Source organism: Coccomyxa subellipsoidea (genome assembly GCF_000258705.1).
Source record: "Coccomyxa subellipsoidea C-169, whole genome shotgun sequence".
NCBI classification, from domain to species: domain Eukaryota; kingdom Viridiplantae; phylum Chlorophyta; class Trebouxiophyceae; family Coccomyxaceae; genus Coccomyxa; species Coccomyxa subellipsoidea.
Window position 1 is genome coordinate 443,367 of NW_005178021.1, and position 26,334 is coordinate 469,700.

Sequence of the window (26,334 nt, forward strand, 5' to 3'; positions counted from 1 at the left end):
ATTATTGTTCATATGATGCCCCCACCAACAATACGTCCTTCAGGCCGACTCACTCTCACACACACATTCTCAAAGTATCAGCCCGCTGCGCTGTGGCCCACTCACAGAAATACATGCACATGCACTCTCCGAGCGCTCGTTAATCATCCACAGTGGTGTACTCCACGTCGATGACTGGACCGTCACTTTTGCCGCCGGCCGATGCAGCGCGCCCGGCACGCGGCGTTCCCTGCTGCTGGGTCTGCGCGCGGTTAAACGCCCCAAAGAAGGGGTTCTGCGCCGCCCGCTGCTGCGCCTGCTGCCGCGCCGCCATTTCCTCCGCTGCCTGCAAGTACAGAAACACGACTCAAATCCAGAGCTTTGAGTGGCTTTGTAGCTGATCAGGCCAGACGTGCTGAGTGCAGCGCACACCTTGTAAGGCTGTGTGATCCCTCCTTCCTGCCTTGGCAGAGCATGCAGCACAATCGTCTTGTGGCACACAACAATCAACACTAGCTCTGGCATCATGTGAATGCACATGCATCCCGGCCCAATATTACTAGCATGCAGCGCAGGGGACACAGTGGCGCCAAAACAAAGTCTGGCATGCAAAAGTGGACAGGAGAAGGTTGTTGTTACCTTCTTGTTTATGTGGTTTATGGCCGGCAGCACGAAGAGCGGCGCGACCCACCACAGAATGAAGACCAGGTTGAGCAGGCGCCAAACCAGGCCGCTGTAGCACAGGAAGAAGAAGGCTGCGAAGAAGACCACCTGGCCCAATGTGGTCTTGGAAAACTTGGCATACTGCCTCTTCCACTGCAGAAACCACTCCAACACAGTCAGCTGCTTGCCTCTCAATCATGATCATAAGATTCATCAGCAGTGGGGCTTCGATGTGCAGAGAGAAAGTATCTCAACACGCAAGCCATTGTTACTAGAATTGGTGGCTGCGCCAGAGGAGGGATTGCACTTGTTTGCAGAGACAAGAACCCTTCAGGAGGCATGTGAAAATTTCTTGGCAGGAAGGTGCCACATGAGCAGTAATGAATGACAGACATCAGCTCTGTGCCAGTGCATGCCAAAGGCCTTACCATGGGCAGCTTTCTGATGGCATCATCTGCCAGGTTGCGCAACTTCCTCTTGACCCCAAACTTCTGATCCACTGCTCCTGCCTGCTCCTTCACCCTGCAGGGCAGCAGAAGGCCGCATTAAGAGGAGTAGCAAGGAAGTTGACATGCAAAGTACTGTGACCATCCAGCATGTGCCTGTGCTGGTGTATCAGGTACCTGGGTGTTGCTCTGCACTACAGAAACCTGCAAGCACAATGGCAAACAAAGTGGCACGATCAGCATGCAGTGGCAAGGACCTCACTCTTGCGTAGCTTTCGCAGCTTTGCCCGACACGTCGAATTTGCTATCTACACCCTCGGCCGCTCTTCTGACATTGTCCCCAACCACCTCTGCTGTCCTTTTCAACCTGTCAGGACAAGCGCTCGTCAGGAAAACTTCTCCTTGAGGCAAACAGTGATAATTTGGCCTATCAGAACAATCCAATGCAAAACATTTTATCAGATGCATGCACGTATGCAGCTAGGAACCTCGAGCACGGTCAGACCAAAGGCTGGCAGGTTCCCACTAGCAGGCAGGGACCAGCCAGCCTATGCATGCCTTTGCGAACTTACGTCTTACTTGCCACTCTGCCAAACTCGTATGCCTTGCGATTGAGTTCTTCCCTTCCGCTGTCCTTGTTGCTGCTGCTGTTGCTGCTTGTTGCAGCTTGGCACGACAGCAGCCGATCCTTGTGCAGCAACACATGCGCACTGCTCTGATGAAGGCTTCGGCCTCGCAATGTCGATCTAGACGTCAGGCTTGGACAAGCATGTGCTGGTCTCAGCTGTGCGCGCAATATCGTCTCCATCTCGGTACTGAGTTGTGAACTGCAGCGTCTCCGAACCCAAAAAAATTAGAGGCACTCTCTCAAAGGCTTACAAGGATTTGATCTGTGCGATATTTGAGCAGAATTATGCATCTGTCGAGCTTGGCTTCCCAATGACTACACCTGAAGCCCTCCAGGGCAGACCCCTTTAAAGGGAGATCAGCTGAGTGCAGTACGGTCCAGAACCGATGAGCCTGCGAATTCGGAAGCGGACAGCTGCAGACAACCCAGAATGCAAGGCCCTGAGCGCGCAATCACGCCATCTTAACATGCTGTACTACTAGTTGTGCTGGGCCAGCTCCAAGGAGGCAGGCTTACGCCGTGCCACCTGAAGGTGGGCAACCCTCCCATTGCAGGTTCCACTTCTCTGAACCCCATGCCTGCCAACGTCGCCAGCAACGATCCACATCTGATGCAAGCAAATGCCTTCGCAACCCTGCGTCTTGCCATGAGTGACACTGATCCATTATGTGTGTAGGTCACCCGACCGGCAAAGTTGGGTTTGTGTCCCGCCTGAAAGCGTGCGGTGCTGTGTCAAACGCAGACAGCGTCAGCAGGGTTTGGTGGTATGTTTTCGATTGTGCGGACAGGGTCGGGAGGCATGAAAGGGGCAGCTCACTTGCTGGACAACTTACCAGATAGTGCCCTTTACGAGTCGCCCGATGCCGGGCCGGTCCAATTCCACCCCATGTCAGTGCATCAGCACAAGGAGAACATTCCAGATGCATCTGAGAACGGGGTGGGGCAGGTGCGCACTTTTTAACTTTCAGCAGCCAGGATCCCTTTTAGTTCATCAGCCCACTTTCACCAAGCTCTTCTGGTATCCAGGTGACCCAACCCATCTCGTGAACCTAAAACGATTCGAATCAATTCTATGGTGCTCTGCAGGCACCAGAAGTCTTCGTCCTGCCAAATCCTCCCCCCAACCCCAGCGTGCTCAGGAAGTCCTGCCAGCTGTGGCAGCATCTGCGCTCCTCTGCGCAGAAGGGCTTCGTGAATGTGCCAGAGAGCTTGCTCAGGTGCCTACCTGCTCTGTGCTTTCCAATGTGGTCATCAGAACAACTCCACGCTTTCATCTTCCCAAGTTTCTTACACAGATCTTCTCAAGCTGATTGCACTTTGGGGGCAGTTTGGCGCCATGGTGCACAGCGGGCCGTTGCATCTTGTCACCCATCGCAAGCCAATCAGCAAGCCAATGCATGTGAGTGTATTGGTTGATCTGCTGATGTGACAGGTGTGATGTGCTGCGCTGATAAGCTGCATGTTGTGCACAACCAGGTCAAACTTCAAGAATACGGCGGACACCAGCAAAGCACTGCGGAAGATGGTTGAAGACGGCCTGGTGCAGCGGTCAGGGCAAGGCGGCAAGGGCAGCCCATTCCTGTACAGGGTGAACACTCTGCAGATCTTCCATGGCGTTCACTGTACATGGGGATTGCACATTACTGTGGTTGTGGCCTGATCTGACTGGCCACAGGCTGTCAGAATTTGCTGCAAGTCTGAGTACCATGCAGGCTATCAAATGGGTGTATCACTCACACATGCAAGTGGAGACTGCAGTAACACGCAGCCGCAAATGCGACATGATATCACCTCAAGAGGGTGTGCAAGCAGTGGGGAAGGACATGTGAGGACTGTCAGCAGGACTATAGAAAGGCTGCCAAGCACTGCTGCTCCATGCCCTACTTTGTGGGACCCTGTTGTGGATTTACAGCTGCACGCAGATCACTAGTCGCTCCAGCAGGAATGATGATTGATCGGGTTGTGCCCTGCAGGTGACGGCAGCGTCGCTGGTGTCAGAAGACCACTATGCGTGCAAGCCCGTGGAGCGCCGCTACAACAAGAAGCCAACCCCGGCCGCCCGGCAAGCGACGCCGCAGCTGCCGGCAGCTGCCGCGCCGTACAGCGGCGCGCCCTCCTCCTCCATCAGCCCCCCGGCGCGCGGCCCCGAGCAGGCCGCAGCAGCAGCGGCAGCACACATCGCAGAGCCGGAATCCGGACCTGATGTGGCGCCAATGGATCTGCCGGTCGTCCGGCGCAAGCCGCGCACGGCACGCCTGCGCACGCCTCGCCAGATCACACCGCCGGAGGACGGCAGCTGGTTTGTTTGACATCGCAGGGCTGCAGCTTCTGCCTGGCTGCCTCGCAGAGCCATGCGTGCCAGCAACAAAGACTGACGCGCATTTGCGACTTCTGCCTGGCTCCCAGCAGCTCCCAGCAAGAAGCAGCTGCCGCTTTTGGCTGGGACCTAACAGAGGTTTGTTTGAGGGGTCTGGCAGCACAAGACTGAAAGCTGCCAAAATGAAGCTTCAGTGTCCGATAATCACTTGGTGGACCAATGCGATTAAATTCTAGGGCAGAAAATTTCAGTAGATCTGCTAATCTGCAGGTACTTTTCATAAAGTGATGGCAAGAGGGGAGCAAGTTTTGGTTTGGACGCTGGAAAGTCAGCTCATAATTTTTGTGGTTTGTTCGTCTGCAGACTGTTCTGGCCATTTTTTGGGTTTTGGAGATGCATGCTGCAAAAGCATGCGTTTCGTGTCACCGTAACTCTGTCCAAGAAAGTGTTATGCATTTGTTTCTTGATGCGACATTTGTACTTCTGCATTACCCACCCAAGTATCATTAGGACGCTGTCTGTAGCAGCACATTCTGCAGGATCTGCAGTGTCTCTGTGAAGAACTGCAAAGCTGTGGGTAACGCAAAGCTGGGGATATACTTCGTAGAGTACTGTCTCACTTGCTGCTTTAGTGTCTGTCAAGTGCATGCATTATCAGATTTTAGGTGTCCCCCTCAAGATCGTCAGTGTAGGCAGTGCAGGATGCTGTTTGACTGGCGCCCATATGGACAATAGGAGCACAGCAGAAATCATGGCTGCTCTCGATTTCACTTATAGGATTGGGGCGCTCAGCAGACATGCATCGGAAGGTTACTGTAGGTACTCGACTATTTGTTTGCTGTACTGTAGGTCTGTGGCAGAGTACCATCGGCACTTATATGTTTGTATTATAATTGATAACTGCCACTGCTGAGTAGGTTTGATAGCTCCCTTGAGGCTATTCTATTCCTACTCGGCGTGTGTAAAAATGCAGCACGACAACCTTTTATCTGCGCCTCATTCCCTGCTGGTAAACATGATGCTGTGGGTGGGTTCTTGTAAAGGGTGTGCCTTATATGGACTGCGCTCAAGCGAATGCTGATCTATGCACTGGCTCTGCTGAGTCACTGTCATTCTGTCCTCAGCTTGTCACAGAAAACCTTGCCATGCCAACAGCTACATAGCACCTGCCCAGGGGAATTACGCTGCGCTGAAACACATTACACTCAATTAGGATTTTACCTTGAATTTGACCATTCGAAGCGCTTTGGGGATTGCATAGGATGCACCATATCTGCACATGACCTGTACAGGATGACGTGGCATGCCATGCGCATCTCAATCCACTCAAAACGTGTGTTCTCTCTGCTGCTGCTCAGTAAAGAAACCCATTGCTGACCCACAAAAGCAATCATCTTCTGCTGTCTGTTAAGGACTTTCACAGCAACAGGCAGGGTTCCCTGGGGGACTGACACCCATTATTTCAACAGACATACATGCACTGTGAAATCTTCCAGCCGTGTTGTGCACTTAAACAATCCGTGACCTTTGCGGAATGCTGGATTTTTTGCAATCTTGAGGAAGGCTGTGCTCCCTCTGATGTGCTGATGAATTGCTCAAGGCAATCAAAGCACATTGTCCCATGCACTTTGCCACAGAAAAAGGTGGCCACAAATGTGCTTTAGCACTAGCCACATGCGCAGCCGTCAAACAAACCCATCAAGTCTGCCCATCCGGCTTTATGTACCACAGCGCTTCCCCAACACACGCGTGCCTATTCATTCCTCTTTCCTTTGGCATCACTGATGACATCACTGATGCTGCATCAGTAGTATTTCTTGCGGGCCACTACTTTGGTGATACGCCTGAGAAGCTGCAGGTTCAGCTTGTCAAAATCCTCCAGAGCATCCATGTCGCTGAGCCTCTCTGCGATGCTTTGCACAGCCTTCTCCTCGGACTTTTCCAGATGATACTGATGAGCAAACAGCGCCAACTTCAGAATCTCCTTATTGCTGTCCTGCGTCCATTCGCACACCACTTATATGAATGTAAACTCAAGAAGGTCTTTTCATGCCACGTCACCTGCACAGATGTTGTGGAGCACGCAACCCGCAGATGCTTACATTTTGTCTACAAGTGCAATACCATGTCCTTGAACGCCAGCAAAATTGGATGTGTGTGTGCACATTGCATGCTTCAGGCATGCAAGAAGCACAGCAGGGTCTTGGGCCAAGGAGCATGACGGGAGAGCACAGCTTGTGAAGTCATGCAATTAATGAAAGTTTAAGAAAAATGTTGTCCACTTCAACTTACATCAGGTGCAGCCTAACATTCCCAATTTAGTCATTGAACCATACAAGAATTTGAACTTATTGAGTGTCATTACCTGTGAGTTGTCAGCATAGCCAGCATGGATCAATTTGTATACACTCTTCGCTGGCACTGATCGTCCTGAGCCAGGAGAGTTGAGAACGGGTAGCTGCGCCAGGAATCCGTCACACTGCTGCAGTACGACCCCCATATCAAACTTGTGGGCCAGCTTGACAATGTACTTTGCGCTGTCACTGGTCAGCTGCGCATCCTTGCGATACAGGTAGCACAGGAAGGTCTTCGCCTCCTGCAGGCTGCAGTCCGGCAGGGGGATCTTGACGGGCAGCTTGTCCTTTGCTGTGCTGGTGAGTTGCTCCTCCAGCATACCAGAGAAGACGCTAGAATTGGCTGACAGATACAATGCGTGCGCTGGGAGCTCCTCTTTGGTGTCGAGCACGAGCAGGACGTCGGTCTGGTCCTTAAACAGAGAGGTAGATCCCTTCAGGTGAGGCACATTTTCCGTCGAAATAACGTCCTTTACTAGGCCTCTTACCGCAGCGATGGTATTCGCCATACTGATCCTGCGAACGTACGAACTGTTACAAGACAAGAACCACTGAGTTTCTTGAGAATGTAATGCATACTTCAGGAAACATGTCGTTCTGCAAATTTCTCCTAGGTTGGGCGGTAAGTACCTCGCTTGCTTGTGCTGACGATCTCACCACTGCAGGGACAATATGTCCGCTAATCTGCACAGATAACCAACGTATATTACATTACGAGATTTGCAGGTGCTCGACGGCCGTGAGTGTGCACTTTGGGGCAGGCAAGGCAAGAGTAAGATCTCGGATCGTTCTTGGATTTTGCATGAGGCCCAGATGAGGAATGCCTATATAGGACGTGAGGAGGAACGCCTCAATGGAGCTGACAAGCTTAGGGGCATTTCTAAGGAATCAAGAGTTGGATTAAGTTACGAGAGAATAAAGACATCAAGAGGTGGGTTTCATGCACTGCACACCCATGGACCAAATGGCATCTCAGCTAGAAGTCGAGCCTTTCATGCACGTCTCTGCCACCCGCACTCAAAAGAAGTCACAGATGCCAGCTACAACATGATTTGGCCAGATGATTCTTTCACTACATATGTCACATCCACAGTGGGCTAGATGCATGAATCCAGTAGTCACAGTACCTTGCATTGCTGCCAGGCAGTGCCATCTGCTGCCAGCGGTGTATTCCAACGCCTCCTTTCTTCAAGTAACAACAAGCACACTACATGTATACTATATGTGCAAAGAGGCACATCACATGCTCTTACGTCATCAATAGGCTATCCCTCTTCTATCAAGCATGGCCATAGGCAGTGCTTGCCAGCACTAGCCATGACAAAAAGTTGTAGTGCTGCTCTGGTACCATCGCCCAGACCAGTAAAATACAGGCAGTGCATGGTACTTTCTTTGTCTGCGTGTTTAATTCGACTGCCTTGCACTGTTTCAAGCCCGCTCTGCTTTGTTTCTCATTTGTCAAGAAAAATGCCACAGGTACTGTTGCACTGCACACCGCAAGGAGCAACAAGCAATCGCAGCTTAAGCGTCTTGGAGGCCACATGGGGCGCCCAGACTCTGTCATGCAATTCTCAACTACTGGCGACATTGCTCGACCGATGCAGATCTTCTTTTTCAGAAGACATCTGTGCACCCACGTTCCACAGATGCTGCAGTTCCATTGTTTCAAGTTCATTGTTTCACGCTACTACTTGACCATTCCTTGCCCTGCATCCCAGAGATGGACAGCTATCATTTACCAGACAGAGACAGAGGATGAGGATAACTTGGGGGCCTGGGAAACAAGCCCTTTGGGGGCCGCATGGGGCGGCCAGGCTGGGACATCTCTTGGGCCAGGCCGTGGGTAATTCGGCGCAGCACCCCCTGGCCCAGCTCATTAAACCCCTCCTGGCGCTCCGCCTCGACAAAGTTCTGCACGATGTGATGCACAGCCTCAGCCTCCAGCAGGGGCAGGTGGTACTGCTGCGCAAAGAGCGCCCACTCCAGCGCATCTCTGCCGCAGTCCTGCACAAGGCAGGAAAGGTCTTTATGCCTGGAACCTCTCCTTTTTTGGAACCGCAAGGAATGCAAAGGGCCGAGTTGTTTGGACGATTGACTGATAGCCTGGCAGAGCCTGCAGCTAAACAAGATTTGCAGACTCTGAAATGAGATGAGGATGAAGATGTACTGTCAGTGACACCAATGTCTGCAAGGCAGACGTGTGGACACGCATGCAGGTGACAAGGCAAATGGCCTTTGTCAGAATTAACACAAGCTGCATGCATGGCGGCTGCATCCGCAAGCCATACATAATAACAGGCTGTAGACTGCCACTAGAGCAGCATGTCCCAACTGGATGCATGCAACACATACTAGCACGTGATATTTTACATTTCATCAATCTGTGCATGCAGGCAACACAGGCTGTTGGAAAGTGCAGAGCTGGCTCACCCAGAGAGGCATCTGCTTCATATGGTGGGCCAGGAATTCGTCGCACTGCTGCAGTGCCGTCCCCACATCAAATTTGTGTGCAAGCTTGACAATGGCCCTCGCACTGTCAGGATTCAGCTGCACATCTGTGGGGAGGTGGTACAGGTAGCACAGGAATGCCTCTGCCTCCTGCAGGCTGCAGTCTGGCAGGGGGATGGCCGCAGGGCCATTTTTCTGGCTGTCACCTGCAAAGTGGGCCTCCAACATCCCAGAGAAAACGCTGGAATGGGCTGTCAAGTATGCTGAGTGGGCTGGGAGCTCCTGTCCCGTGCTGATCACGAGCAGGACGTCGGCCAGCTCCTGGAAAAAGGGAGTTGTTTTCTGAAGGTAAGTAAGATCCAAAGATGCTGTGTTCGCTTCCTGCTTGAGCATCACGGCACCGTTCAAGCCGCTGAGTTGAATACCCCTCAAGCTTTAAAGGGGATGCATTGAAAAATAATTTCGACTTTGAAACTCGCCCGCTGCATACGAGAATCTGGCTTAAGAGGCAAATTGTGGTGGCGAGGAGAACTCTATAAGAACCGTTATCACTGCTGATTTATACTTTCTTGCTGTGAACGCCACGCACCTGCAAATGCCCCTGCTTTTCTAAAGGGCATATGAATGGCTCCGGACCTACAAACAACTGTGCAAGCAACAGCAAACGAAGGCGAAAGAGGAAGGCGATCTGCATGCGGATTGATGAGCGAATCTACACCAAGATGCTGAGGCGGAGCTTGGGAAAGGAATATCTGTCACACACCTTCGTACTTCTGTAACCCATGATTGCTGAGGAGGGCCATTCATGTGGGCTTGTATATATAAGTGGTCACTAAGCTTGGCTCTATCTTGCTGTGCAAATCGGCTTGGCAATGCTTTGACTGCTCATGCACATGCAAAGCCTTCAGAGAAAATCCTCTTTTTACCTAGTGCGGGTGCAGAGCTTCAGGGAACCACCAGCATTGGTGCCTGCGCAAGCTCAGAGCCATTGTACTGAATGCTCACATGCAGCATCTATTGAGGTGCTGCTCAGAATATTCTCTTGCATTTACAGGGCTGCTGATGAACTGTGAATACACGCTGCTCCTGTCAGAAAGCATTCTGTCTCTGCACACGAGGCGAGGACCTGCAATGCAGTCAAGGCTGCCACAACTTTGTATTCCCGTTGAAACCTCCAAGCCCAAGCAGGACCCAGTCAACCAAGGGTACAGTGCTCAGTACGGGTGAGCTGCACCCTTTGCATAACCACCACACATAACTCAAACTCAGACTCATTGCCTGAGAGCTACAGGTCTTCAAAGCTTATTGCCAGATCCCTCGACCCGCAATTTTTCCCGCAGAACAGCGAGTAAATTACGTCCACTGGAATCTTTGATTAAGTATCTTTTGCCGACCTGAAACCGTAATAATAGGTGTGCCGCATCAGCAGCGCTGCCCATCAGAATCTGCAATGCTGCATTGGAACAATTCCACATTCCTCTACTGCTTCCATTCACACCATCTCATGTCTTCCTGGCACCCGCACTGCTTTGATGCCCGCATACCGCTTTTGCTGTTGTACATGCAAGAGAGGCCCCCTCAGCAGCGCTGCCCAAAGTCTGCAATGGATAACTGGAACACTTCCTTGCAGAGTGCATCAAGCAGTACACGAGGGGGCAGAGAAAGCATTAGACTATTTTCTGTGTATCGCCGCCATACCTACTCACATCTTTGGTACAATCAAAGGTGTTGGCATCAGCAGCGCTGACTCTGCACTGAAACAACCTCTTGGCAGCTTGCATCAAGCAGCACATCAGAGGGCACAGAAAGTATCAGACTGCTGTACTCTTGATGTGTCCGTTGAAATCTTTTTCAGAAGACGCGTGTTGTCAACTGGTGCAAAAATGTTTTTTGTACATGCGAAAATTCCATCATCAGCACCGCTGGCCAAAGTCGGCGATGCTGCACTGGAACAGCTCTTGGGCGAGGCCCCGGGACACTCGGCGCAACAACCCCTGGCCGAGCTCCTCAAACACCTCCAGGGTTTCCACCTCCAGGTAATTGTTCATGATGTAGCGCGCGGCCTCAGCCTCGAGTAGGTTCAAGTGATATTGCTGTGCAAAAAGTGCCCACTCCAGTGCCTCCCTTCCGCAGGCCTGCATGCAAAATAATACAGACGATAAGATTTTCAGTGTAGCAAGGATTTATTCTCTAAGCACCTTCTTAGACAACTGCAAAGTTTCAACATCCTTTTGCTGTTCACTTCCATATGCATGGACCCGATGAACCCGCGTGGAACTTGGAAGTCTGGCATGCATGCTTATGGAGGGCAATGGAGGTCTACGGCTGAAGATTTACACCAATTGTAAGGTTTTTGTGTCTTATGTGCAGTACAGCACATGGAAATGCTGAAAACTTGCACATGCTTGGCTAGTTGGCTACTGCCTTGTCAATCTCAACAGTGTTATGGATGGGCACATGGATGCACTGTTGTCTGACATGCGATAGCAGTCAAAGCGCTTGGCCGGAGGTTGACACTGCAGGATCAACATTGAGCAATCCAAGAGATGGTTTGGAGAAGCTGCGCTAAGCTTACCCAGAGCAGGTTGGTCCTGATGTTGATGGCAGCCTGCTGGGCCAGGTACTCGTCACACTGCTCCAGGGCCACCCTCACATCGAACTTGTGTGCCAGCTTGACAATGGCCAGGGCGCTCTTTGGAGTCAGCTGTGCATCTGCACGCATTCGGTATAGGTAGCACAGGAAGGTCTCGGCCTCCTGCAGGCTGCAGTCTGGCAGGGGGATGCTGGCTGGACATGCGTTGGGGCTTCTGCTGGCCGAATGGGCCTCCAGGATCCCTGAGAAGACGCTGGAATACGCTGCCAAGTATGCTGCATGTGCTGGGAGCTTCTCTCCTGTGGTGAGTACGAGCAGCACGTCGGTGAGGTCCTGGAAGTAAGGCGTTGTGGTTTTGAGGTACGGAAGGCTCTTCCTCGGCTGTTCCTTAACTTGTAGGTGATCAAGCATTTTGAAACTACTGTGGATCACCCAAGTCACATGCGCCCTGCAGCCAAAGACAATCCTTCAGAGATCACAAAAAGTGACGGAACTATATCCTTATCGAAAAATGAAAATCACGAGCTTGAGCATGCTTTTCGTTCAGAATTAAGCTTATATACGACATCAGATCATCGTTGTCGTACCAACTGGCTTGTTTCTGGGACGGAGACGTGCCTGCAGATATGACACTTCGCCAATGCTGAAGAATACTTGCGTTTATGGAGACGTATCGGACAGAAACCAAGGCAAATGATGCCGTGTTCAAAAATACTCGATCGGCAAGTTTTCTTGGATTGCAACTGAGTGCGTAGCTGGCCAGACATCCAGGCGCGGCCGAAGCTTGGTTTGATCGTCCGAGGCTTGGACAAGAACAGAATGCATTCGTTGTGCGCTGCCAGCGGTGATCTGTAAGCGTGATTGAAAAGCAGGTGTGAACAGAAGACTGCGCATCGAGGGAACCTGCGCTCTTGACGAGGCTGGCAGTATTGAGCGCTGGTGGCCGCGCATATAAACGGGATTGACAGCTGTGCTCCCGTCCAAGGTGTGTGGGAGCTCAAAGAACACATTTCGGGATACTGTTTGCATATATTATTCAGAACTCATCGCTTTTGGACCTCCCAATGGACTTCTTCGAGACTGATGGACTGAACATAACTCTGATAAGGGGCAAGAGGTTTGGGTGCGAAGCCAAAACACTTGTAATTGTATGGCTTCTGCACTCAATGCATGCACTTTAAATGTTGGCACCTCTTTAACCAGTCCCTGAGCCCATGCCTTTGGTCCATTTGCTGGTGACTCATGGCCAGAAGTGATGGATTACCTCAGCCTGAGAACAGTGGCCTTCTGAGGCCTTCCTTGGTCACAGGTCGCATTTCTGTAAATTAATTTAGATTTCTTGCAAATTTGCAGATCTGCAGACCCCGAAGAAGCGCAGGGACTTCTTGCTGCAGAGGGGCTGATGGCTACCTTCAAGGACAACCCGTACATCTACGAAGTTTGTGCGCTCCGTGACTCCATGTACTCTAAAGCAGAACCATATCTCCTGCAGCTTTATTCCTCCGGCACTGCCTGGTCACCTACCTATCTTAGGACACCATCTGCGTTCGATCTTTGCATAGCAATTGCATTGCATTTCACATCTTATCCTCTATTTTGGGGGCTATTCAAGTCTTCAGATGTCAGAACGTCATCTCTGCAATAAAAGATCCTCAATGCAGGCACACTGCTGAGACTCATGTCCTAAACTCCTGCAATCTTTATGCCTGTGAGAGCTAGATTTCTTGTGATCCTTCATGCAGTAGGCCAATGCTGACGCATTAAAGGCTGACAAATCATTTGCCGTGCAATGCAGCTGGGCCACAGCGCGAGACAAAGCGCCACCCAGCCAGGGGTACTGAGTACGGCAATGTGGACGCGCGCAATGGCTGGCCCACTGTGGAGGGCGCCAGCAGCCTTTATGAGATGTTCTACAACAGGTGCGTCATTATTTCAACATTGCATACCATGGGTGACTCCTCTCTCATGCCTGCAATGTCCAGACGTGTTCAAGGCTTGTGTGCATCCTGGTATCAAGTGGAACAGTGCGTAGCTTGGCACAAAGAAGTCACCCTACATGCTGCACTTTACATCGTGCTGTGCATGTCAACGTGCCCCACAGAGCGGTCACTTGTGCTTGCGCGGCTATCACCTACATACACAGAGCATGCTTTTGCTAGTGCCCCACAAAAGGAGGTTATTTGGGTGCCTGCACGGCCAAAGCATATTCATGCCAGTGCCCAATAGAAGATGGATGCGCGGCCACCACTACATCGACAAAGAGTGGTGTTGCTAGTAGCCCATGGGGGGGTATTAAGGTGCCAGTGCGGTCATTATCAAGCACATCAAATAAGGGGTGAGTGAGTCATGGCATGCAGCGTGGCCAAGTACCCGGACAACCCCTGCCTGGGCCACCGCCCGATCAAGTACGGCGTGCCCCAGGAGTACCAGTGGATGACCTACAAGGAGACCGCAGACAAAGTGGACGCAGTTGCCTCCGGTATCATGGCGCTCGGCCTGAAGCAGCACGGCCGTGTGGGCGTATACGGCATCAACTCCCCCGAGTGGATGATGGCAATGCAGGTGCATGCCCACCTCCTTGTTCCATACTTTTGTCCCTTATGATGGACAGAGGAAAATCTCACAGGAATTTTCCAAGAAAAGAGTACACCATAAGCATTTGCGATGTAAATTAACACCAAACGTGGCAGAATTCTTTGTCACTGATGAGAGAAATGAGGTAGTGTGGCTGGAATAAAGCGATCAGCTGATCATGTGAAGAAGAGATACTGGGGACTTGCCATCGTGCCTTCATGGAGGGGCCTGCACATCTTACGTTTGGCACCTGCATGCTGTCCTGCTATCTCTTCAAACCGATACATCACTGTTGATTGGCAACCCTCTGCATGCTCCCCATCCTGCACTTCACTGACGCACGCTTGCGAGGCAGCCCTTGCTCCTGACTCTGGCGCCCACTTTGCCTCCTGATTAACTGGAGTGACACTGTCCTTTCAGTGGCAATCTGTGCATGCAGGCCTGCAACCGGCAGAGTGCGTACTGCGTTCCACTGTACGACACGCTGGGCTCCGATGCGGTGCGCTACATCATAAACCACGCGGAGGTGACCGTGGTCTTCGCTGACTCGCTCAAGATGCCGGCGCTGATTCAGCCGCTGGCTGAGACCAAGGGCCAGGTCAGCGCGGTGGTCTACTGGGGCGAGTGTGACACCCTCGCCAAAGTGGTGAGTAACCGCCTTAACACCGGCCAAGGATCTGGTCTGCATTTATGTCATTCTAGTATAGGCGTGTTGTGCGTGCCTGTACGGCATGCAAGATCCTGTGAAGGTGTGTGCCCTTGACAGAGTAAAAAGAGGCTTCCATCGTTCTGCTGATCATGACTGCGCCGCTTCTCCTCTCATGATGCGCCACAACAGGTGGCAGCACTCCAAACATATATATTCAAAGGGGAAGTGCCGTTGTTCTCACCAGTATTCAAGTACTCTGGCAGTTCCGCATGTCAGGGCATTGTCTGCTGCGTCTTGCTGAACGCTTGCGACCTTGAACACTAAGGGGAACAAGGAAGTCAGGGTGCTTAGGCCACGGTGCGACCTGCTTGCACACAGGCCGTGGCTCCTTGCATGCGCGCCTATTCACGGAAATGTCGAAATTGCTTTGCGAGTTGTGCTGGTAACCATTGCGCTGGCTGCTTCCATGTTGTGCTATCTTCTTTCATTGTAGCTGATGGGAGCATGCCTATTACAGAACTAGATAAGGAGCCCTTTGGTACTTCTCACCAGTGTCTAGGAGTGTACTTTTCCAGCACCTCGGCGCATAATCTGCTTTGTCTTGCTGGAAGCCTCCGCCCCTGCAGACATTAGTGGGAATAAGAAAGTCATGTTTATCACGCAGTCCCGCAGACCTGCTTTCATAAGGCTGTGGATCCTTACAGTGTGCCCTGTACAGAGTCTTAATGCGAGTTATCAGATGGTGCTGGTCACTCTGCGCCTATTGGCCCCTTGTTTTGCTGTTGTGTGTTGATGCACCACAGCAGGCAAGAGCATGCTAGAATCCACTCTTTGGAATTAGCGCGTTTGGGCTTATTCTCACCAGTTCCCAGGCGTGCAGCGCATCAGCACCTTGTTGCATATTTTGGCTGTGTCTTGCTGAATGCTCTGGCTCCCAAATACTGGAGGGAAGACTAAAGTCCGATTCCTCAAGCCCTGCTAGGAGCTTGCAGCCCTAACAATGCTCACTAGGATTGACTTTGTGAACGCATGTACTTCAGCCCCTGTGCTGACTCACTGGGCTGTCAGGTCTCCATTGCATTCTCCTCACGTGTTGCATGACATCTTGAGGGAGCATGCCAAGACCCATATTATCCAAGAGTGCTTGAAGTTGTTCTCACGAGCTCCTGGGCTGCCTTGCAAGCAACACCTTCAGACACTGACTGCTCTGTCTTGCTGGATGCTTGCGACCTTGGTCTCTCTTGGGATCAACACAATGGGTCTACCTGGCAATGCTAGGAGCTCGATGCCCTGTTACTCGCTGAAAAGAAGTTGTGCGCACCAATGCTGCAGCCGTAGCGCTGAGACAGACTTGACATGTGTGTGCAGTCGATAGAGGAGAGCGGCCTGACCAAGTGCTACTCGTGGAGTGAGCTGCTGGAGATGGGCCGCAAGTCGCCGTCCCCCGCCATCCCCCCCAAGCCGGAGGACCTGTGCACCATCATGTACACCAGCGGCACCACCGGAAACCCCAAGGTGTCTGCCAAGCTCTGTCTTCACAAAAATAATCGATGCCAGATCTTTATGGCAATAGGTACTTGGGCGTAGGTCATATGCCCGGTGGTGTGCATCATGCTGCTTGGCATGCCCATCATTCTGTCAGGTTCTGTGAGGCTTATGCACAACACCCTGCATTTTAACTGACCCCTTGCATGTACACATGCTTGCACATGTGGAGGGAAAATGAGTACAATTATTCAGAGGTTATACTCTCTCTCTGTGTCTCTAGCGTAGTGCATGCTGCGTCGCTTTTGAATTCAGCTCGTAATTGGCCAAGAGTTTGTTATGCGCCGACCATGAGCATGTGCCAGCATGTGCAGGGCATGATGCTGATGCATGCCTACTGGCTAGCAAGCTGCTTTGTAATTTAGATTCCATCACCTATTTAATTTTCTCTTTGTCTCGGGGCATGATGTATGCTGCATATTACTGATGCGCATAGGTGGCGCTTGTGCAGAGGGTGATGCTGATGCATGCTGGCTAGTGGGTTTCCGTGAACCGCTTGGGCTTGCTCTTTCAGGGCTTGGTGCATGCAGCATGTTGTCGGGAAGTGACTGATTGCGCACATTGGCGGCATGTGCAGGGGGTGATGCTGACGCATGCCAACCTGCTGTCGGTGGTGGCTGGGCAGCTGGGCGCCATAAACCAGGTGGGCGGCCGCTACGGGCAGAGGTTCACCCAGGAGGATGTCATGATCTCCTACCTGCCCCTCGCCCACATCTTTGACCGGTGCGCGGTGCCTTTTATTATCATTCACTCGTGCTCAAAGCTATACCGGAAAGCATGACATCGAGAGGCAAGCGCATGCAAAATGCCGAGCAAAGTTTTCAAGCACTTGTCTAGTGATTTACTTACTACCACTAATTTCCAGGGTCTAAGGCATGCCAGTCTCCTGACAGACACCGCGCACCAGCCATCTTAAGGCAGAGGCTGTGTACCCCAATATTGCTGTGGCGCCGTGGTTGTTATGAGATTGGCAGGTGCTTTGTTTGGGTAGTAAAAGCCATTGATAACGCAGCGTGTGACCTCTTCACCAGTGTCTTATGCTGCAGGGCGCTGGAGGAGATGTTTCTGGCCAATGGGGCGCGCATCGGCTACTGGCGCGGCAGCATCGAGGGCGTCATCGATGACTTGCAGGTGCTCACTGCCTTCTCTGCACCTTTTTTTAAATTACCTATCCAATACTTAATTTTTGTCATGACGTGAAATTCCTGCATCCTTGGCAGTGTATCGCAGTCTGTGTTGCATCAAATCACCGGGCTTGGGTATCATGGCCTTGATAGAAGCAGTGTGCCTCTGGCGGATTGGGTGTTTGTGCATCAGGCGCTTCATTTGCGCTTCATTGTACAAGCAGTCGCCACAGCGTCAAGAAAGGGACGCTCCTTGTTTGGAGTGTCTACAGAAAATTTGCACGTTCCTGCTGTGCGTGCCGTAATAGGTACCCCCAGCTGGAGATCGTTTGATTACTGGAGGCGAGACAGTCAAGGATTTGGGAGGCCACGGTCCCTCGAATAATCCCCCTTAACAACCCTCCACTGATGCGCTGGTGCCTGTTCAGGCGCTGAGGCCCACGCTGTTCATCGGCGTTCCCCGCGTCTTTGACAAGGTCTACGACGGCGTGTTCGCGCGGCTGAAGGACGCCACCTGCCTGCGCCGCGCCATCTTCCACGCCGCATTCTGGCACAAGCAACGCCACATCAACCTCGGCTACCGCTGGACTGAGGTGGGCTCATGCATGTGATATCAGTTGCAAGCACTTGTGCAGCTAGCTTATGTGGGGTCCCAGATGTTTTGTGCGAAATCTGGTAGATCATTCATCTTATATCAGGTTTGCAGCATCCCTTGGGATGTGCCCCCGGGTCTGTGCAGTTATTTGCATTGGCGAGCAGCGCCCCATCAACCTCGGCTACCGCTGGACTGAGGTGCGCGCCCAGCACTGCCCATACTTGTGTCGTTCTACAAGGAGGTTTTCACACAGCATGTGAAGGTCTCACATGTCGTGTGCACAAGACTATCCAAATGCCATTCTGTGGAACGCGCATCCCGGTCTATGCAATTGTCATCTGTTGCATATTCGATGTTCTGGTGCACTTCCAGCTGCTTCTGTACAGTTGGCAATCCACATAGATTCTCATGCATATCACTTTCTATGTGACTTGCCGCTGTACAAATGCAGCTGTGAGGGTAATGTGTAAATTGGCTAAGTCTGCAGCTCCACAACTCCAGCTCCATGATAGGTGATCTGCAATGGTGCCTGCAATTGCCTATCTGTTGCTGTTAGTACTGCCCCCAACGTTGTAACACACCTGAAGAGATGAATAAGGGGTAATGCAATTCCTGGCGCAGGCGTCACCGCTGGCGGATGCGTTGGTGTTTGACAAGGTGCGCGCGAAGCTGGGGGGCCGCGTGCGGCTGGTGTGCAGCGGGGGGGCCCCTCTGGCGCGCCACGTTGAGGAGTTTCTCAAGACTGCCATGTGCGCGCCCTGCTGCCAGGGTTACGGCCTCACCGAGACCTGCGGCTCCTCCTTCATCGCTCTTCCCGAGCCGGTGAGCGCTCTTCGCTCTTTTCACTCCACAGGACCTTTTGTGTGGGCTTGTGATCTGCTGCATTGCCCTGCCAGCGCTTTGCCCCTCTTTTTGCTGAAAGACATTTACCCCCTCGTTTGTACTTTGGGTTTGTGGCTCTTCCTTCATCGCCCTCCCTGAGCCTTCGGCGCACATACTTACATCTTGTAAATCGTTTTCTGTACTTGCGGCGGCTCCTTCAGTGCTCTGCCTAAGCCAGTACGCACTTTGTGGCTCTTTTCACTCCTGAAATCCTAGTGCTCTCTGTTATTTCCTATAGGCATGCGGCTCCTCCTTCATCGCCCAGCCAGCGGTGCGCACACTTTCTGACCCTCTTCTCTTATTCCTTCCCTGGCTCTGTGCATCCCCTCTTGCTCATGTAATCACTGGGGGCCTCCGGAATGCGCATAAAGCAATTCTTGTTCTCTAGAAAGGCATCAGCATGATTAAAGTGTCGCACGAGGTTGGCGGCCACTAGCCTCTGTGTCCTTTGTGTTAGAGCAAGTTGTAGAGATGGCACATTTTAGGAATTCAGTATCCATCAAATCCATCTTCAGTTTATGCTCCTGCCAATCACCTTTCTGCAGTGGACTATGACGCTCGTGATGCCATCCCCATATACCTTTTGGAGACAAACTGCTCCACAAGCATGCCAAATGGGGATGCTTGGGAAGCTGTTGGTCCTTTATGGAGGTATCTGGGGGATGCAGACATGCAGTTGAGGCTGCTGAGCATCAAAAAGTGTCAACAGAAGGCTAGGCACCTGATATCTGCAGCTGCATGTCATTCCTTGCAACTGGCAAGGCAAGCAGTGTATTGCAAGTGTGAACTAAGGTTCTCAAAAATAAAACTATCTCATATTTTCCGCGCATTGCGCAGATGTTCAATGGGACGGTGGGGGGCCCGCTGCCGCTGCTGACATTCCGGCTGGAGGCGGTGCCGGAGATGGGTTATGACCCCCTCGCAGACCCTCCCAGGGGCGAAATCATCATCAAGGGGCCCGTCGTCTTCCAGGGCTACTACAAGGTGCCCTCCTGAAGCTGAATGACTTCCTTTCTCCTCGTAATCCAATCTCCTTGCAAAGCAGATCCTTTTGATCCGTCACACGTCCCTGGCTATCTGAGAGACACCTCGCTGTGCACCAGATTCTGTCCGGGCCTGACAAGCCACCTTAGGGCTTATGTCAGGATCACAAGTTGCACTTCACTTATGGCACAGGCGTCGCTTCAAGGTTCTTCGGCGCATTGAGACCGTGCATAACCACACGCATGCATATCACCGATAGGCCAAAATCTTGGAGCGAGTTTTTCTGTACAATCTGTGAAGCCTGGCAGAGCACAGCACCGCTGAGGGTGCCCACTATGTGTGGCTGATGCTCTGCTCATTTCCTGTGAAACAAGATTTTCCTCACATCTATCCAAAGGTGGAATCAAGCACCTGACCAGGGTTATGCCCCACGCTTCAGGAGCATGCATGCATGTTGCCCACATCCTCTGAAGACGCGGTGAGGAGATCCTGGTGGGGTGTTTCTGCGACCTGTGCTAGCCATCACAGCACAGTACAGGGTTGCCACACTAAAGTGCATGCCGTGATGGGGAACCCAACTGAGAGATCATCAGATTACTGAAGCCCAAAGAATTACAAAACAGAGTGGTGGGCTGCTGGTTTAACTGAGCAGGATCAGGAGAAGACGCATGCATGTTCTCAATGTGCCTGAGAGGTCCTGCAGCGGGGTTTTCTTACCATCTGGAAGCCATGGTAGAGCAGTGCACTGCATAGTGATGAAAAGGGTGCCACTTTTTGAGTGATGGGCTGCTGGTTGTGTGGGCAGGACCAAGAGAAGACGGATGAGGTCTTGGACAAGGACGGCTGGTTCCACACGGGGGACATCGGCGAACTCACCCCCATCGGCTCCCTCAAGATCATCGACCGCAAGAAGGACCTCTTCAAGCTCTCCCAGGGTGCGTCCTAAAAATTTCATACTGACGCCACAACGTTGCGGTTGGCACCTGCATGCTTGCGGAGCGGTGCTGTACCAAGCTTGCCCTTCGCTGCTGGGCTTTCCATGCCTGGGCAGAGACCACTGCTCCCTCATGGTCGCCACATTCGTCCCGACTTCAATGCAGAAGTCGAGCAGATGCGGTGATGGTGAGGGCTCATTGGATGTAATAAGCAGCTGCAGTAGCTCTCCTGAGTGCATCTTGACCTGCTTGATCTGCAGCGTGCCACTTACAAGGCTCTGTACTATAGACTGGGTGTTTCTGCAGAGCAGCACATGCTCTTTGGGAGCACACGCTCAGATGTACACGTTGCGCGCTGCACACAAAATTATCAAGTGTCCAGAGGAAGCAGCATTAAGGGGTTGTGCGTTGGGCGCGGTGTGCAGGTGAGTACATAGCGCCGGAGCGGATAGAGGGGGCGCTGAAGAAGGCGAGTGCAGTGCAGCAGGTCTACATCCACGGCAACTCCTTCGAATCCAGCCTGGTTGCAGTGGTCGTGCCAACCGAAGCAGAGCTCAGGTCCGGCTTCCCATATTCTCTCCCTATTATGACGCCTCTGTTGTGTAGGTCAATGTAAGATCAGGCAGACTTAGGCACCCTGTGAGCTGCAACAAATCAAGGCATGCTGACTTGGGCTGCTGGGTATTGTGGCAGCTGTCTTTGCATGAGCAACCAGAGATGGAATTGTGGTGGCGTGGTTGTATGGCATGATGTGAGAGGGCATAGGATTGAACTGGTGGCGCAACATATGACTGTATTTTGTGCAGCAATGGCATCACACTGCATGTCTTGCTGAAGGTGGCTCCTTTTCCATTACCAACTGTGCGCTGTCTGTCGTTCTGGTCTGTTTAAGGCCCAACAAATACAGAAATTTGAGATCGATTGTGCGGGTGGTAAATAACATGGCACCCCCGCCAGCCAAGCGTGCAGACTGCTGCGTTCAAATTCTGGTAACCTCTGTAAAAGGTTGATGATGGCCTGAACGCCAAGGTCTTCTTCAGCGACTAACGTCGCGCTGGCTTTCAACAATGAAGCTCCTGATTCTGATGCTGAGTCAGCGTGTGGCATGTGTGGGAGTAGGTCGGCGGTGGCGGGGGCCCCGGAGGACTACGAGAAGCTGTGTGCCAGCCAGGCGGCGCAGGACGTTGTGCAGGCGCAGATGCACGCCGTCGGCAAGGCGGCCGGCCTCAAGGTGCGCGTCAGCACTTGCAGAATGCATTCAACGAAATCTCCTGAAGAGACTCCCCATTTATGCCTACTAAAAGGGCCTTTGGTGTCAGAGACTGCTGAGACTAGGAACCATGGGAGACCTCATCTGTCTTTTGTGGTTCCACTTCCTTCGGATGCCTCAGACACCAAAAGCCACGCTATTACCTGTAAACCTATAGCAAACCTGCCCTGCTGTACCTGGTGTTTCCAAATCGGGAGCGGTAGAGAAGCAGGCGCTGTGCTGTCATTGTGCATGCCGCATAAGCTTCCAGTCTGCATCTTCTTCTGGCTAACTGCCTGGGTGTGTTGAAACGCCAAATGCCGCCTGGTCGTGTTGTTTGTACAGGAGACAAGCTGGTTCCTCGGGTGCACGCAACTGTCTGAACTGCCGAGCAAAAACAGTGATCTTGAGCGTTTTCACGACGGTCTGTGCACAGTATACTGAAGTGCGCGTTAGTGTGTGCCATGCCCGGTCGTGTTGAGCTGCAGAGGCACCTTGCCTTTTGCGTGAACATAATAGAGTCATACTCATCCTAAGGGGGCGTTCTGGTGGTGCGCGCAGCCATTTGAACTGCAGCAAGAGGGATCATGAGTGCTGTTATTTCGCGCTCTGCAAATCTAGCCGCATCTGATGTGAAGGAGCGCTGTTGTGTCCCGCGCAATCCTTTGAGCTGCCGCGCGGAAATCGATCACAAACCCCACACATCCATGGCGCTCAGCTCAAAGCCACCAATATTTTATCTGAAGCGCTGGTTCATGTGTGCCATGCGCAGTCCTTCGAGCTGCCCAAGGCGGTGCACCTGACGACGGAGGTGTGGTCCCCGGAGAACGGGCTGCTGACGCCAACTTTCAAGCTCAAGCGCGCCGTTGTGCGCCGCGCGTTCCAGGCCCAGATCGACACCGCGTACGCGCGCCTCGCCAAATCCGCCAAATGAGGAGCTGGCTGGGGGGCTATCTTGCCATCCCCCCAGGGGCCTCTAATTATATGTGTTTTGGCGCAAGCGATGTGCCGCCCCCGTCGCCAACACCGTGGATTTCGTCAGCAGCGCCTAATGAGCCGGTGGATTTACATCCCCTCGCGCATGGGGTGGTCATCAGAATCCTCTGCTGCTGTGGAAGCTATGCGGGGCTGCAGGTGGTTTTAATGTGGACATCGTCAGCAGCGCAAAGTGAGAGGCGCTCGCTGAGGTCTGTTTTGCCATTTGCCAGCCGTCAGTGGGGGAGGCGATGCGGCGCTGACAGCGGGTGCCAGCATTGAGAGTTCTTAGCAGTGCACAGGGAAGAGCTTGCTAAGGCTTTTGGACCACATTATTAGCTGCGGAATTAGCCATGTGCTGCGTTGGCGCAAGAGCTTGGCACTGCCAATGCTGGTGGATGTGAGCTGACAACAATTGGAGCTTTCACTTGTGCGACGAGCAGCACTATATTGTGGGAAAGTTTCCATTGCCCCTAACCAGCAGCAGCAGAAGCAGGGATTGGCTGGAGAGCACCTGTGCTGATTGATGGTTGCTACTTTGGGGGTGAGAAAATGGTGCTTCGGTTGTTCAGGATGGTCGCTACTTGATTAATTATGGCAACCATGATACAGTGTGTACCGGCAAATGCCTGTAGAAGTATGTGCGGAGTATGTTGCCAGACCATGATCATGCCGTGGATGGTCTTTAGTGACACAGCAAAAGAACACTCCATGTACATATGCTCAGGAATGGGGAAGGGATTATTGAACTCAGGCATTTTGAGAACGCAATTGTATACTTGTCGAACTGTATACTTGTGTGCAGGCTTGTGCAAGGGGCTCAAGAGTAGCGTGTGGAACAAGAAGTCAAAACCAGATGGGCGCGTCCTTACGAACTCTTCTCGTGGCCTTGGGTGCACACGATTGAATTGGAGCACCCAACTGGAGCACCTGGAAGAGGATGTGAACTGGACCAGTGGGTCAGCTCATTGCTGTGGTCAATGTCAACTTTGAACGTGAGTCATGATGGCTCTGAACATGCATGGGGGAAAATTTATATACGTATTGATTTCGCAACTGGGTAAACAATTCCTTGGCAATCTTACACTGCAGCATGAGTCCACACGTCACAAGACAAGACTGATTGCAGGGGTTCAATAATAAAGAAACATGTCGTTGCGTTCCTTTGATTATGATGGCCATAATTATCTGGTATTCGGGCCAAAGCTTCCCTTGAAGGATCCCTTCCCTTAGTCGACATCGCTATCGAACAGAGAGATCTCTGCTCGATATGTCTGGCCTAACATACGGTTGGTTTCGTCTATCTTGTAAAAAGAATCGAAGGGAAGACTTCGACACCAATCACTGGATGTGCAGATGAGGTCTTCGCATGCTATGAAAACATATTGGTTTTCTTGGACTTGGCATGGCTTATCACTTTATTGCAGACCGCGCCGGCCTATCCACAACCGCAGAAAGAAGAGAAAGAAGCACAAGTGAGGCCAGCATAAAGCGTGCATCCAATTGAAATAGATCGGGAGGAGACTTCTCAAGGTCGTGTCTTGACAAGAGGAAATTACCAGAAGTCTTCGATTTGGAAGGGGTGCAAATTTTAGTGCGATGTTTGTCTCCACAAGAAGCCCATGCAGAACCACCCTGCCCATCGTTGCACCTGCAAAACTAGAGACAGTGGCAAAATGGAAGGTCGTGAAGAAGTGCGTTCTTCCTAGAAAGCCTTCCATGCTCATGAGCAGGACTGTCACTGAAGTTGCAGATGTGAAACAAGGGCTATCTTGATCAATTTTCGTTCTTCACAATGTACACATCGAAGACGCTTGGATCTCAAACCTTGCTTCAGACCGAGGCCCTCCACTGAGAAGGGCTGTGATTGTTCTGTTGCAGGAAGACAAAGTTGAGACCAAGGAAGGTGTGCATATGCAGCTTGGACCACGATAATGCTTGATTTGCAACTTATTTGAACAGTAAATTGGCTGGTGCCTTTGATGCCTGTCTGCGGAGTGGGATCTGCATAGACTAAGGACACTGTGTGGCCACAGTCGAACCCTTCTGACCAGAGGCATGTAGGCTGCACCAGCTACCCTGAGCTTCCCCCACCTCCCCCTCAGTTCACCATCATTCAGGTGCGGCCAGCATTCACCTCTAAGCATAGCTCCTGATGCAGCTCGAATTTGTCAGGGTGTTTTTCCAATGTGCATATTCCTGCGGGCCATGATGAGACTAGCAGGCCTGCGGAGATATCACTTAGAAAATGGATGTGTGCCTGGGGTTTACACTGGTTCTTTGAGGATCTTATCGGGTTGCAGTCTGCATGTTCCCTCATAAATGGCTGCTTTGCATAATGCAAGCTCCAGTGGAATCCTGAGCCAGCCAGGATTCTCCTGCCTGTTATTGGGAGGTCTGCGCATGTGATTCTTCTTGGCCCTCTACACCGAGCGTAAACACCTTTACTGTCTTTGTCTTGCAGGAAGCTAGCAGCGCATCTTCATCCCAGCAATGACATTAGCACTTTCCTGCGATTGACGCCTCACATTACACAAGATATGGACGATGGAGGGATGTGACAGCCCAGAGATCTAGCAGATGGACATGAAACAATGCCGCTCACTCGAGACTGCCACAAATTGGAGACTGGAGCTCTGAATGAGTATTCACAAAGCTTTTCATGGCACGCAGCTTGCGGGATTAGAGCTGCTTGGGATGTGTCAGGAATTACGCACTTGGACATTGCAGCTGCATCTCATCCCTGAGAAGTCTTGGCTCAATGCATGTGAAAGCAAGAGTTTGTGGGAGTGTACCATTTTCTGAGCATTATTGTTGTCTTGAATGGGGTTGCTGTAGAAACCTGGTAAGTTTAAAATAGTGTATGAAACAATTGGCAGCTGTTTTTTCTGGACCGGCAGTCTTTGCTTCTTGTCTGTAAAGCAGGAAGCTTCATTGCTCATTGGATCATTGCTCATTGGATCATTGCTCATTGGACACAAGTACACCATGTGGGAAATCCTGCCAATTGATCCTGCGACATGACTGTGCAGCTGACACTGTGTGATCGGCAGATCTGCACATGCTGGCTAGCACGCACTGCATCTGGCATTTGATTGTTTGCAGCCTCTCGGCATAGCTTCAGGCCCCTGTGGTGCCAAATGGCAGATTTTATGCGCTGCAGCTGCAGTAGCCGCGACTAGCTTGAATTTACGAGCATTACATGAAGTCATCTATCAGCGCCGCGCGCTGCTGCTGCTGCTGCTGCTGTGCTGTGCTGTGCTTTGTTGTGCTGTGCTGTGCTGTGCTGTGCTGTGCTGTGCTGTGCTGAAGGCAGAGCGCTCATTGAGGATCCGCATCTGCTGGATCTACATAGTTTGGCATGCATGCAGGACTTTAAAGTAAAATGCTCTAG

The 26,334-nt window shown here is 51.9% G+C and overlaps 6 protein-coding genes across 6 annotated transcripts; 3 read left to right on the forward strand and 3 right to left on the reverse strand.

The window, feature by feature from the left end:
- Positions 1–139: 139 nt before the first annotated feature.
- Positions 140–2,292, reverse strand: COCSUDRAFT_60004 (hypothetical protein; the record flags this gene model as incomplete). The annotated part of the gene is made up of 5 exons (XM_005643181.1): positions 140–325; positions 619–795; positions 1,071–1,164; positions 1,661–1,776; positions 2,233–2,292. The coding sequence occupies 5 exons, from the start codon at positions 2,290–2,292 to the stop codon at positions 140–142; spliced, it is 633 nt and encodes a 210-aa protein (XP_005643238.1).
- An 897-nt stretch (positions 2,293–3,189) lies between these two features.
- Positions 3,190–4,331, forward strand: COCSUDRAFT_34464 (hypothetical protein). Its single transcript, XM_005643182.1, has 2 exons — positions 3,190–3,304; positions 3,690–4,331. The coding sequence occupies exons 1-2, from the start codon at positions 3,239–3,241 to the stop codon at positions 4,023–4,025; spliced, it is 402 nt and encodes a 133-aa protein (XP_005643239.1). The 5' UTR covers positions 3,190–3,238; the 3' UTR covers positions 4,026–4,331.
- Positions 4,332–4,335: 4 nt separating this feature from the next.
- On the forward strand, positions 4,336–5,079 carry COCSUDRAFT_34465 (hypothetical protein). Its single transcript, XM_005643183.1, has one exon. It carries the CDS (start codon positions 4,758–4,760, stop codon positions 4,944–4,946), a length of 189 nt encoding a protein of 62 aa, XP_005643240.1. The 5' UTR covers positions 4,336–4,757; the 3' UTR covers positions 4,947–5,079.
- Positions 5,080–5,837: 758 nt separating this feature from the next.
- On the reverse strand, positions 5,838–9,063 carry COCSUDRAFT_60006 (hypothetical protein; the record flags this gene model as incomplete). The annotated part of the gene is made up of 4 exons (XM_005643184.1): positions 5,838–6,029; positions 6,525–6,800; positions 8,248–8,391; positions 8,818–9,063. 4 exons carry the CDS (start codon positions 9,061–9,063, stop codon positions 5,838–5,840), a joined length of 858 nt encoding a protein of 285 aa, XP_005643241.1.
- A 1,685-nt stretch (positions 9,064–10,748) lies between these two features.
- Positions 10,749–11,839, reverse strand: COCSUDRAFT_60007 (hypothetical protein; the record flags this gene model as incomplete). Its single annotated transcript, XM_005643185.1, has 2 exons — positions 10,749–10,970; positions 11,411–11,839. The coding sequence occupies 2 exons, from the start codon at positions 11,837–11,839 to the stop codon at positions 10,749–10,751; spliced, it is 651 nt and encodes a 216-aa protein (XP_005643242.1).
- A 991-nt stretch (positions 11,840–12,830) lies between these two features.
- On the forward strand, positions 12,831–22,899 carry COCSUDRAFT_60008 (long chain acyl-CoA synthetase 4; the record flags this gene model as incomplete). The annotated part of the gene is made up of 15 exons (XM_005643186.1): positions 12,831–12,870; positions 13,224–13,347; positions 13,786–13,990; positions 14,442–14,648; positions 16,020–16,166; positions 16,774–16,919; positions 17,243–17,327; positions 17,749–17,913; positions 18,080–18,112; positions 18,537–18,737; positions 19,635–19,781; positions 20,587–20,716; positions 21,142–21,274; positions 21,836–21,947; positions 22,738–22,899. 15 exons carry the CDS (start codon positions 12,831–12,833, stop codon positions 22,897–22,899), a joined length of 2,037 nt encoding a protein of 678 aa, XP_005643243.1.
- Between the last annotated feature and the right edge of the window lie 3,435 nt (positions 22,900–26,334).